The 14036-nt window shown below is 42.9% G+C and overlaps 1 protein-coding gene across 3 annotated transcripts in view; it reads left to right on the forward strand.

Moving 5' to 3' along the window:
- The window catches only part of pacrg (PARK2 co-regulated), a 173916-nt gene that overhangs the window by 28396 nt on the left and 131484 nt on the right, over positions 1–14036 (forward strand). For 2 of the 3 annotated variants that reach the window (XM_013137609.3, XM_013137610.4), the window contains exon 2: positions 1550–1684. The exons of the other annotated variant lie outside the window; for it this stretch is intronic. In XM_013137609.3, coding sequence (XP_012993063.1) covers positions 1550–1684 — 135 coding nt within the window. The remainder of the gene's footprint in view (positions 1–1549; positions 1685–14036) is intronic. 3 annotated transcript variants of the gene reach the window in all.

Below are 14036 nucleotides of genomic sequence, written 5' to 3' on the forward strand. Positions count from 1 at the left end.
TGACTGACTGAGTGGCTGACTGACTGACTGACTGAGTGGCTGACTGACTGACTGACTGACTGACTGAGTGGCTGACTGACTGACTGACTGACTGACTGAGTGGCTGACTGACTGACTGAGTGAGTGGCTGACTGACTGAGTGGCTGACTGACTGACTGACTGACTGAGTGGCTGACTGACTGACTGACTGAGTGGCTGACTGACTGAGTGGCTGACTGACTGACTGACTGAGTGGCTGACTGACTGACTGACTGAGTGGCTGACTACCCATTGTTAAATAGCGTAGTAGTTCGTGACCCTGTCTTCCCGACAGGACACCGGAGGAGTGTCCGACCAGGGACAAAACAAATTAGGATTAGCTGAGGATCAACTAAAACTTGACTAGTGACAAGCTTCAGTAGCTACATATAGTAAGTAAAACAGCTTATGGTTAAGTTGCAATGGACGAACTGCAACTGACATCTAACATCATAAATCGGTTGAAGTGTTGGACTGTAGGAAGAGCGGTTTAGAGTGAATCTCTCCCAACTAATAGGCTTGATAGAACTTTGTGAAGAAATATGTTAACTAAATGAATAACTAACATCAAAAATATATAATGCTGATGAAAATGTTTAAGTAGTATAGACATGTTTCCCACCACCAATGTTCTTAGAGTTGCACACAGATTATAAGGATGTTCCCCTACTCTGTGCTACCGTGTGGCTTAGCGGCCAGGGCAGTGGTCTCTACACACACTGAGTTCACCAGCCGAGTCAATGCTAATGCTGCAATATTTTTGCCGGACCGAGTGCAGTTTATGTTTATGTTGTAACCGACTTGTCAAACGTCATAAATCGCTTGAAGTGTTGGACTGCGTGTCTTGAAACGCTGCTCTCTCACTCAGGAAGAGCAGGTTAGAGTGGGGGAAACGAAACATATTGCTCTTTCTCAACTAATCCTCTTGATGCTCTTTCTTGTTTTTCCGTTCTGTCTCTGTCACTGTCCCCATCTTTCTCTCTCTCTCTCTCTCTCTCTCTCTCTCTCTCTCTCTCTCTCTCTCTCTCTCTCTCTCTCTCTCTCTCTCTCTCTCTCTCTCTCTCTCTCTCTCTCTCTCTCTCTCTCTCTTTTTTTTATTTCTCTCTCCTCCCGCTCTTTCTTGCTCTTTATCTCTTTCACTCTCTTTCTTTGTCTCTCTCTTTATTTCTCAATTCAGTTTCTATTTAGAAGGCTTTATTGACATGGGAGTCATTTGTTTACACAGTCAAAGCAAGTGGAAAATATGAAATATGTAATAAATAATGAAAGTGAAAAAACAAAAATACAGAAATCTGAAATCAACATTACATACATATTGTGCGAGTAGTCATGAGAGTAGCTGGGTTTTGGAATGTAATTAGATAATTGTTGTGTTTACAACTGTTGTTTGTTTACCTTCCTGGTTGACCTTTCCTCCAGGTCACAGGTCTTGCTGCTGTGATAAGCGAGCTTGTTGATGTATGATTGGGGGGGAAATATATCCCAGCATGCAGTTTGTTGGGATCTGATGGCTCATGGTGTCTCTCACAAGGTGGTGGGACCTCCAGCGGCGGGGGCCTTCCGGGAGAGGCCAGCGAAGCCTACCGCATTCCGCAAGTTCTACGAGAGAGGAGACTTCCCCATTGCTCTGGAGCACGACACCAAGGGCAACCGTATTGCATGGAAGGTAGGATACCACAAAGCGCATTAACGCAGTCAGTTCATGTTCACCATATGGGCACGATTTGGACCTGTGCTGTGGCTTCACTGTAGAGGATCTACAGACCTACAGCGGGACACCGTGTGGTGATACTGCAACCCGCTGTCATGTACAACACGTCACCAGTGAACCCCAGCCGAGGGGTTAGAGACCCCCCCCGTTTAGTGTAGCCTCACAGCCCTGTCAGGCATTCCACCACTTTTTAACCACCACACTTAAAGACATTTTGAAACAAGAGCAAGGCTAAATGAATCAAAGCAAATAGGCCTTTTCTTCCCATGCACTCTATCAAAGAGAGAGGCGACACTCTGCTCTGTCTCCGGGTAAAAACATTGTGAAAGGGTTAGAAACATCTGCATGAATTATTAATGTGCATCGTTCAAATGAGTTATGTGTGGTGGTGGTGTGCTTTTACCCAAATAATGGCTTTCTTTGTGTTGTTTCCAGCCAAAGAGGAATTGGTGTATGAAATTGTTGCTGTAATATCTGATGCATCTGTTATGCTTATTGATTTCATCTGCACATGTCTTACTGAGTTGCTGTAATTCTCCTTGTCGGGCGTTTTCGCTGCTCCCCACTGCGAGTGTTTGTGTGTGGGGTTGATCTCTCATAGGGATGACATGTGTCTAAAGCACACTGCAGTCAAGCTATTCAAGCATGTCTTTGTGTTATAAACAAGCGTGTGATCCGTACCTCCGTTTCGGTAGAATAATTTTTCTTTCCGGGGGCGGGGTTTGCCTCCAGTGTGTCCTCTCCTTTTTAAAACCACTCTGAACAGAGTAGCCTCCCGGCAGTTGGCTCTTGGATGCGGGTGTAGCAGGAGTCTGGTCTCTGATTGGAGAGAGGAGTGTAGGGGCCGCTGTGTGTTTTCACTGAGCAGCCCTCAGGGCAGATGTTCCAGACCAGGACTGGATCAATCTTGGCTGGAGACTTGAAACTAGTATGAAAAAAATTGCGAACGGGGAAGAAAATATACATCTTTTTTTTTTATTTAGTTTTGGTCTAAAGTGTACGAGCTGAGTGTGTTCGCAGCTGTATGCGTATGTGTGTGTGTTCGCCTGAGTTCAAGAGTTCACAGTTGCCACCCCCACAGTGATGGGCTGTGCGTGAGTAAGACGGAGGGAGCAGCTGATTGGCTGGTGTGGTCACAGCGGCCATGCCGTACTCCAGTGGACCATGTAATTGCCATTAACAGTTTAGTTAACAAAAAGAGTCCATCGATTCGACATCAGTGGTTGCACACAGGTGTCCTATTTTGGCTGGTGTTTCTGTCCCAGTCGTCCGCTACAGGAATGCCTCCCTTCTCGTTGCTCTGGTTCTCTGCTCCGGTAACCCCCTCTTCCTGCAGCAGGGAGCAGTAGAACATGGCTCTGCCTCCCCTCAGCTCCTTCCCTCCACCCTATTATCACACTGCCGAACGGTGGGGGAGGGTGGGAAATACCAGCTCTGGCCTGATCCGGTACTCCGTTTGCCAAAAAACAAAGCACAATGGAAGTTCAGAGGATGGAAGTGGGGATTACTGTAATGTCTCAAATGGCCCCAACTCCTTCTGATATACTGTAGTTATCAGCAAGGGATCGGATTTGTGTCATCCTGCCAGGTGGGATGTTTGCTTCTGAGCTGGAGACCGAGAGGGACATAGACTGTGTGTGTGTGTGTGTGTGTGTGTGTTTGTGTTTGTGTGCCACGTGGCATGCAAGCACCCGAGTGTTTGAAAATTTCAACTTGTGTGTGTACGTGTGTGTGTGTGTGTGTGTGTGTGTACGTGTGTGTGTGTGTGTGTGTGTGTGTGTGTGTACGTGTGTGTGTGTGTGTGTGTGTGTGTGTAGGTACTCGAGAGAACACTAGGCATTCTAAATATCAAGGGCACATTCAGAACATCAAGGTTGTTTTCGAGCAGGTAATTTGGCTCTCTGGCTTTCCTCTACAGCGGTAAAAGCCCAGTTCTGTAATGTGGCTTGGGCAGGTAGGAGCTTCTCACGTATGAGGAACATGTGCTGCAGACAGATAAGGGGCGAAGTGGGAGTTTCAATCTCCCTGTGTGTCCAGCCCCCTGTCATGACGGAGGTTGGACGCCAAAGGCCTGGGAGTCCGGTTCCTTTAGGTCCTGCACGGCTGAGAGCCAGAGAGACTGATTCACCGGGGCCCTGCAATGAAGAAACATGGCAGCTGTTTGGCTCTGGGTTATAATGGATGAGATGAGAGGTCTGTTTCCCCAGTCAGCAGATTAGCCTAGCGTTAGCCAACATGACCAACGCCCTACGCTCTTCAGCTGCAGCCAGACGGGCTGGGACTGAGCCTGCAGCCAACACCGCCCCCTACACATTATATATTTTACCTGTCCTGTCTGCTTGGTCTTCGGCCTGCGTCTTTCTGCTGTCTCCATGTTGGGACTCTTGTTTAAGTTGTCCTTTCCCACTTCTGTGGGTTTCTCTTTTCTATCTCCTTTCCAATTTCTACTTCCCCTTCTTCTCCTCTTGCCTCTTGGCTGTATTCACTTTTGTTATGTTATCTAGTCAAGGGGCTGGGGGGGGCATGTTATAAGAATGTCAATACAAACCAGATTCCTGCTCTGAAAATGCCCCAGCGTGGGGAGGCAGGAGAGAAACGGGGGACGAGGACAATCAATTAATCTGGTCAAGCGCTTTAGGAAATGGAGAGCAAGCACTCCTAGGGGACGGAAATCCATCTCCTTGGGATGATTGAATTACGCACAGAGTGAATGAGGAGGAGGGAGAGAGAGTGGGAGGGGGCGGCTGAGCGAGGGAATGAGGAGGAAGGAGAGAGAGTGGGAGGGGGCGGCTGAGCGAGGGAATGAGGAGGAAGGAGAGAGAGTGGGAGGGAGGGGGCGGCTGAGCGAGGGAATGAGGAGGAAGGAGAGAGAGTGGGAGGGAGGGGGCGGCTGAGCGAGAGAATGCGTGTGGAGACTGATTGAATGAGCGTGGGTCTGTGTGTGTGTTCACGTGCACACGTGTGTTTGTGGCATAATTAATAAAGAGGGGTGAGGTAATTCCAGACACCTACGAAATATGTTTTTTGAAAAAAAATTCATTAACTTCAATTGACATTTTTCTGCGTTCTACCTTGTGGCTCATGGCAGTCTCTGTTGACAGCTATATTGCATGGCCACTGTACATCATGTTTGTTTAAGAGTTAATTCAGGGACTGGTGCTGTCCTTTCCTATTTGTCATTTATTACTTGTTCAATACAATATGTTAGGGGATAAACAGAGTGCTGCGATGGAGTGGATTTTCATCGACAGACCCTGTTTCAGTAATGAATTCATTGTTTCTTAACTAAATTGGAGATATTCCATAGTGTAGCTTGAACATAATAGAGATTTTGGCATGGAACCTCAGGTTTTCTATCATTTTTCTAGGGTCTGGGCCAGGATATTTTAAATAGTGGCCAAGGTGAGCCCAAGCCAATTGTGTCACAAAAAGCAATAGAAATTGTCTTGAACTGTGTTTTAGAACTTTGAAAAGCTCAGTTTCAGCGGAGCAGAGTTTCAGAAGCAACATGTTAATCTTAGATACATGTGGCATTGAATATTCATAAAGTATTCATGAGCATTAATTATGACATGGAAATATAGTGCATTTGAGACTTGCTTTTGACATGGTTGGATCCAGGCAACTATCAACAAGTTCACTGTAAAGAAATAGAGGAAGGAAATACATGTGAGAGATTCTAACAAGGGCCATTTTCCATTTACAAATACTAAAACTATTTATTGAAGCTTTTATCTGTTAGTTATAATAATTAGTTGACAGGTTGTGCTTGGTTGGGTGCTTGGCTGGGGCTGCATTTGCATCCCATCACAACCCAAAATATTAGTTAGGTGTTTTGGTGACCATTATTTTATTCTGAAAGCACAGTGCAGTCAAAAACAGATGCATCTGTTTTCTTAACTCATCTGTTTCCATACTCGTTAGCAGTGGCGTCGATAGGCCTGGGCGTCCGGGGCTATAGCTCCTTTATCAATTGTAAGATTTTCTTTTTTAAGTTTCAGAGGGTACCTGCTGTGTGATTGTAACCGGTCTATAGGCTCTAAACCATCAAGCATTTAAGGGCTAAAGCAGTCTGAGGTTAAAAGAAAACATGTGTTGGAGATATTTTTGAATGAAATAAGCACATGCCATTAGGCACATGGCAAATATTTAATAATAATAATGTCAAGAAGGAGGTCACCTGTATGGCAAAATCAAACAGGACATGGTATGCATTGTAACTGTTGCCTGATGTGGCGCTGCCTGCCTTCTCCCTCCCTGGCGCTCCACCCCGACCGTGTACTAACCGCCCGTGTGCTGACCGCCCGTGTGCTGACCGCCCGTGTACTAACCGCCCGTGTACTAACCGCCGACATAATGGCAGCAACACAGCCCAAGGACACACCTGCTTCAAATCATCATGTTGTGTATATGTATGCCTGGTTTTCTCCTGCACCTAACAGATTGTGTCCTCGCGTTGTGCGACCGTGTGGTGAAGTTCATTTCAGAAAATACTACAAAGAGAAAGCGACTCATACTTAGGTGCAGGCAATTTACTTAGTTTTACGTCATGCATGTATCACTCACCTGTGACCCCAGCGATCTCTGACACCTTCCACTTAGAAGGATATCTGTATGAAGCCTGTGCGTATGTACTGATCCGCTGTCAGATGTGTTTCTGGTTTGTAGTATTCAAACGCTGCGTTCGCCTGTGTTGCATTCCATCTTGTTTGAGTATACACTACAATTTGTGATATTTAAAGGGCTGAGAGAATAGCCGTAATGAACCAGTCAATCTGTTTCCGCCAGATTAGAGAACAAGAAACCAGGCAAACCTAGTTCAGCCGGCCCAAAACTTTTGTCATGCATTAACATCACACAAGTTTGAATATTTCTTAGAAGCCATTAAGCGTTGTGTTAAACTGAGTAACGTTTCTTAAGTTGACCTCCACCACATGGCATCAATGAGGTGTATGGCTTTTGCCACTGGTCATTTTAACAGCTTATTAGCCATTCGTGAATGACATAGATACATCTATCAATATAGGTGACGATAACTTACTTTTTTTGTCAAGTAAAAAGATGAGCGAATCGTGTAGCCAGCGACGCGTTTGTCTATCCTGAACAAATTCTAATATCCACCAGAACGGTTTTACTTTAGGCTTCCCATTACGTAGCTACATAGGGTTGTAGCCGGTTAAGTTTTTGTCTGTTCTAAAACCTCAGGCATAATGCGTTTTAGACTTTAACGGGAAACGAATGCAGGACCTGTTGTTCTGGAGCCTGCGTCTCTAACCACTGCTCTATTTAACAAAGGTCAGTCATTTAGTGACATTCGCTCTTCTAGGTCAGATCCGTTTACACGGTCCGGTAAAAATCAGAGGTGCTTTTGGAATGACCTAGACATGACATTTCTTTTCCACCAATAATAACATTGCAACGTTAGAACGAGAAAGGCAATTATGCTAATACCCATGTAAAGTATGCTTTTGATTGAGCAAAACAGAAACCCTTAATAGCTCCCTTTCCAAAATCCTATTATTTCGTCTAGTTTTTGTCAACCAAAATGAAAAATATTTTTCGTTATTGTTTTTTCCGGATGTATTTTACCAGTTATCGTCTCGTCGACTGCAACGGAAAAATATAATTTCAACGAATTTCTTCGTCAACATTTTTTTTAATAAAACTAACTCGGGTGCAGTACAATGACGAAGGTAAGAGTACAGTCTACAAGCACTGCTTTGCCACTTTTGGCTACTGGAGTGGAAACTCTTCAAAAATGATGACGTCATTCGTACCGAAACCAAACCGTTTACCTTGACCCACAAACTGCTGTACGTACCAAACCGTTTACCTTGACCCACAAACTGCTGTACGTACCAAACCGTTTACCTTGACCCACAAACTGCTGTACGTACCAAACCGTGGACCCACTCGACCACTCGATCCCTAGTGCCCTGCGTTCCGTTTCTATGTTCTGTGTGTTTCAGTTCTAGTTTTCCCATTTCTATGTACAGCCTCGTTATTGCTTTCACCTGTGTCTCGTTTACCCCTTGATTAGTCCCTGTTCAAGTTCCTCCTGTCCCAGTGTGTCTTGTCGTTCATTGTTGAATGTTATGGTTGTTGTTTTCAGAGCTTTATGTCAGGTTGAGTTATTGGAATTGAAGACTTGTTTGTTTCTAAACATCTGCTCCTGTGTCCTGCTATCGTGGCAACTGTGGGCTTCTGGCACCAAGACCATTAGTCTCTCTAAAGTGTAATACAGTAGCTTACAATTGTAAGGTTTGTCTTGACAACATACAAAATCATCAGCAGGAACCTGACAACATACAAAATCATCAGCAGGAACCTGACTTTCTCAGCGGAATGTCATTATTAAAACTCTCTCTAACACTGTTCTGAAATGCTTTGTTATCACAGTAAGGTAAAGACAACGTCTGTAGAACCCCAGTCGTTTGATCTACAAATGAGTATGTTTCATAATCGGAAAGTATGGAGTCTAGGAGAAAAGATGGTGTTACTGGGACTCTAGTCTGGGAATGTATTCTTACTGTAATTCACAAGGTTGGAATTGATGGGATTTGGGTGTTTTTCCAAAGTTCTCTTCTTACAAAACCGAGTGAAAAGACTGACAGTTGTAGCTACAAAACAAATAATATCTCATCCCTGATACGAATAATACCACAGTTGGACTCAATGAGCTCTCTTTATCAAAGAAGTGTGGTTTTACTCTGTGTGGCAAACACCTACATCTAAGCCAAGAACATTTACCTTAATATAGACGAAGGGCACTATGGGGCTCCTTTTGTGCCAGAACAATGTAATGTAGGTTAAAGTGGTAATTTGTGTCTGAAACACACTTTAAAATGTACAAAGAAGCTGAGATCAATGTTTTATGTAGACGTATCTCACAAAAGTGAGTACACCCCTCACATTTTTGTAAATATTTGATTATATCTTTTCATGTGACAACACCGAAGAAATGACACTTTGCTACAATGTAAAGTAGTGAGTGTACAGCTTGTATAATAGTGGTTCTATTTACCATGTAAAATCTGCCAGAAATGTGTCAATAAAAAGCCACTATATTACATTTGCTTTTACAAGCATCATCCATCCAACTTGAGCAACCTTGAGCAAAGCTAATATTTGTCTCCAAAAAGGCCCTTTTGGTGAACAACCTGTAGAAAATCTTCAAAGAATCTGTTAAAACCACTTCAACAATGTGTAAGAAGCTGGTACGTACTAATCCCTTAAGATGGTGATGCAGAGAAATACGTACCCCCTAAACACTTTAGAGATGAAGATGCTGATAAATACTTCCCCCCTAAACACTTATAGGTTGTGATGCAGATAAATACTTACCCCCTAAACACTTATAGGTTGTGATGCAGATAAATACTTACCCCCTAAACACTTATAGGTTGTGATGCAGAGAAATACGTACCCCCTAAACACTTTAGAGATGAAGATGCTAATAAATACTTCCCCCCTAAACACTTATAGGTTGTGATGCAGATAAATACTTACCCCCTAAACACTTATAGGTTGTGATGCAGATAAATACTTACCCCCTAAACACTTATAGGTTGTGATGCAGATAAATACTTACCCCCTAAACCCTTTGTAGATGTTGTTGATCCCTAAACACTAATAGTTGGTGATGCAGAGAAATACTTACCCCCTAAACACTTATGGGTTGTGATGCAGATAAATACTTACCCCCTAAACCCTTTGTAGATGTTGTTGATCCCTTAACACTAATAGTTGGTGATGCAGAGAAGTACTTACCCCCTAAACACTTTATAGGTAGTGATTCAGAGAAATACCCCTTAACACTAATAGTTGGTGACGCAGAGAAGTACTTAACCCCTAAACACTTATAAGTGGTGATGAAGAGAACTACTTAACCCCTAATCATTTATAGCTGGTGATGCAGAGAAAAACATACCCCTAAAAACTTTATAGGTGGTGATGCAGAGAAATATTTACCCCCTAAACACAAATACGTGGTGATGCAGAGAAATATTTACCCCCTGATTACTTTATAGGTGGTGATGCAGAGAAATATTTACCCCCTGATCACTTTATAAGTGGTGATGCAGAGAAATATTTACCCCCTGATCACTTTATAGGTGGTGATGCAGAGAAATATTTACCCCCTGATCACTTTATAGGTGGTGATGCAGAGAAATATTTACCCCCTGATCACTTTATAGGTGGTGATGCAGAGAAATACTTACCCCCTAAACACAAATACGTGGTGATGCAGAGAAAGATCTAGCAGATATGTGTGGGTGTTCAATACATACAGTTGTGCTCAAAAGATTGCATACCCTTGGAGAATTGGTAATATATGTACAATATGTAAAGAAAACATGAGTGAGCAGGCAAAACACGTCTTTTATTTCTTATGGGATTCACATAAGAAATAACAGAATGGCACAATCATAAAACAAAATGTCAACATTTTTTTTTTTCACTGACGCCTCTTCAAAAGTCTGCGTACCCTTAGTTCTTAATTGTGTATTGCCCCCTTTAGCATCAATGACAGCATACAGTCTTTTGTAATAGTTGTCTATGAGGCCCCGAATTCTTGCAGGCGGTATAGCTGCCCATTTGTCTTGGCAAACTGCCTCCAGGTCATGCAAAGTATTTGGTTGTCTTGCATGAACTGCACGTTTGAGATCTCCCCAGAGTGGTTCAATGATATTAAGTTCAGGAAACAGTGATGGCCACTCTAGAACCTTTACCTTTTTCTGCTGTAACCACTGGAGGGTCAACTTGGCCTTGTGCTTAGGGTCATTGTCGTGTTGGACAGTCCAAGAGCGTCCCATGCGCAGCTTTAGTGCAGAAGAATGCAAATTGTCTGCCAGTATTTTCTGATAACATGTTGCATTCATCTTACCATACATTTTCTAAAGATTCCCAGTGCTTTTTGAGCTCACACACCCCCGAAACATCAGTGAGCCACCACCATGCTTCACAGTGGGGATGGTATTCTGTTCACTATAGGCCTTGTTGACCCCTCTCCAAACATAGCGCTAATGGTTTTGACCATAAAGCTCTATTTTGGTCTTGTCACTCCAAATTACAGTGTGCCCGAAGCTGTGAGGCATGTCAAGGTGTTGTCGGCCATATTGTAACTGGGCTTTATTGTGGCATTGGCGCAGTAAAGGCTTCCTTCTGGCAACTCCACCATGCAGGTCATTTTTGTTCAAGAATTGTCGTATTGTGCTCCTTGAAACAACCACACCATCTTTTTCCAGAGAAGCCTGTATTTCTCCTGAGGTTACCTGTGGGTTTTTCTTTGTATCTCGAACAATTCTTCTGGCAGTTTTGGCTGAAATCTTTCTTTTTCTACTTGACCTTGGCTTGGTATCAAGAGATCCCAGAATTTTCCACTTTTTAATAAGTGATTGAATAGTACTGACTGGCATTTGCCTGGCTTTTAGTATCTTTTTATATCCTTTTCCATGTTTATGAAGTTGCATTACCTTGTTACGCAGGTCTTTTGACATTTGTGTATCCACATGAGAGCCAACAAACTCATTGACTATTCATACACAGACACTAATTGCAATTTAAAAAGCCACAGGTGTGGGAAATTCACATTTAATTACAATTTTCACCTGTGTGTGTCACCTTGTGTGTCTGTAAACATTCAAGGGTATCTTAACTCTTGATCAGGGCCATTTGGGTGATTTCTGTTATCATTATGATTTAAAAAGGTGCCAAACAATGACCCAGCAACACGCCAGTGGCCCACCAGCGGCCCACTAGATTTTTGGCGCTGCGGCTGTCGAGCGTTTCTGCAAAAAGTCCGGCGGCAGCCGCTTTTTTTCTATAGCGCGTCGTAGTTGGGCCGCTGGTGGGCCGCTTTCATGACAATGTCTTCTAACAATACCCTGATCAGCGGCTAACCAGCGGCCCGACGGCGACTAGCCGTTTTTATGCAATTCGCTATAGCGCCATCTACGGACACGGCGGTGTTTAAACACAGTAAAGAACTGTCCCCCATGAAGCATTAAAGTCGAGGCTATAGACGAGTTGAGCTGGTACAATGCAGTGGAAAATGGCCATTATTTCGGGAAAATATTATGGTAAGCAATGGCGAGATGTGTTTACTGTACATGTCTACACACAAGTCCTTTACACAAGCAATAGTCAAATAGTCAAAGTCTATTTTATTTATAAACTACCAATGATGACCAAATTCTGTACACTAAGATTTAACAATTTATTAAAATAAATCAAATAATCAGTACAAGAAGTGTCTCTGCTGGAAAAAAATGGCAACACAGATACAGCAGACTAAAGCGCACACCCTCTTTTCGGCAGCTAGCCGCCAGCGTAACGCAGTCGGGCCGCTGTTGGAAAGCCGCCTGAGATGCAAATTAGCTTATGCAAATTGAGATCAGGAGATAAGGGGCAAAAGTTGGTGGCCCGCTGGCTGTACGACATTATAGCCGGCAGCGGCGCGCCAGCGATTGCTCACTGGGTATGTGATAAAAAATGGCTTCATGTGATCACGATTCTTAAAATAAAATACATTTATTTGCATGATCAGTCATATTTTCAAAATCAATGTCAAAATGTCACAATTTCTGCCAGTGTATGCAGACTTATGAGCATGACTATATGTAAGCAACATATTTCCATTTTTATTCGCCTTACAAATATTTCCCAAAATAAAGCAAATGTCACCTTTTATTGGTGTATCTGTGTCAAAATAAAATATTAAACTGTACAGAATTTCAATGTACCATTTCTACTTCAGTTGTTTGGGAGAATTGGTCAGGGGTTGGCAAAGCAAAATTATCCATGTTATGACTGCCTTAGTTGCACATTTTTAACCTAGCGATTCTCTTGCTTAGTTTAAGGAACACATTTTATGTAAATTATATCTATTCTTGCAGATAATAGCTCATGATCTATTACAACATAGTATACTCTATTTTACCCAAATGTACATAAATAATTAATCAGAACACTAATGTCTACTGCTCATGAGGAAGACTCACTGTACAGTGAAAGACTCACCATACACTCACGTGAAAGCAACCGTTCAGTGAATGTTAATTTGAAGTTAATTATAATGAGTCCATGTCAATTTTTAAATCAGGTAATGTTTGGTCGTAGATCACCACACAACATCTTTTGTTTTTGTTTTGTAATTTCATGTGAATTTCTCTAGCCCTTTAATTGTGGGTCTGCAGAATTGTGAAAGGAGGTTAGGCTGTTTTTACATTTGAGTCCATACTACGAAGAAGAAGCAGGACCACTACTGGGGAACAATCAAAATATATGCTTTAAAACTGCAAAATCAGCTAGTTTTCTGTTATTCTAGCTGCAGAAGTTGATGTGGTTGTTTTTGCTGTATTTAGCTAGCTGTAAAAGAAGAGAAGTGATCATTTACAACAAACGATTGGGTCCACAGACATGTACCAAAACAATCTGGGTGGCGTGATCTGAAAGTCAAGTTATAAACTGGATATTTTATCAGTAATTAACTGGTTGTTTAAATGCAATTACAATGTAATTACAAAGTAATTTAATGACAGTAAAGCAGACGTCTTTTCGTGGAGTAGTTAACCGAAATTCACTGTGGTTTGTTTCATTTTCTGCTTCTACTATTCATTCCGCATAACTCGGTGAAGACTTATTGGTTATTTGAATCTCTCTTATCTTGATTTTGTAGAACTTAGGTCCAAAGGTGCCGCGGACACACAGGTCTAACGACGCCCTTGCCTAGGTCCAGATAAAACCAATATTCTGTAAGGGCCAGTACTTGCTGTTTGGAAACACTTGAACCATATAATACTTTACCTTCTCAGATTGTGCACGATTTGTGTGTATCAGATAAAACAGGGATAACAGGAGTAACCATGTACATTCGCTGTCTGAGTTCTGTCTACTCCGTGGGGATAGTTTTGGGTTCGTAAAGAAGAAATGAAACACAATAAGAGTGAGAAGAGAGGGAATAATGTACTGCATGAACATGCCCCTTGAGACGAAGGACATGGATAATAACTGGAAAAGCATGAGACGATATACCAAGGAAAGAGAAGTCTTCAAAATAACTGAACAGCAGCATCAAGGCTTGCTGCCTGTGCACCCCCCCCCTCCTTTTCCCTCCCTGCCTGCCTGTCTCTCACCCTGCCTGTCTCTCTCTCTGTCTGTCTCCCTTCCTCCCTGTCTCCTGGCCTTCCCAGGGGGTTTGATGTGTTGGTGACACACTGTGAAGCTGGAATGGCGTCCGCCTAGCTGTCAGGTTATTTGAGAAGCGTCGGTGGGACACACATGGAGATATGAGGCCTGCAGGGGA

The sequence above is a fragment of the Esox lucius genome, chromosome 15, assembly GCF_011004845.1.
Source record: "Esox lucius isolate fEsoLuc1 chromosome 15, fEsoLuc1.pri, whole genome shotgun sequence".
Classification (NCBI taxonomy): domain Eukaryota; kingdom Metazoa; phylum Chordata; class Actinopteri; order Esociformes; family Esocidae; genus Esox; species Esox lucius.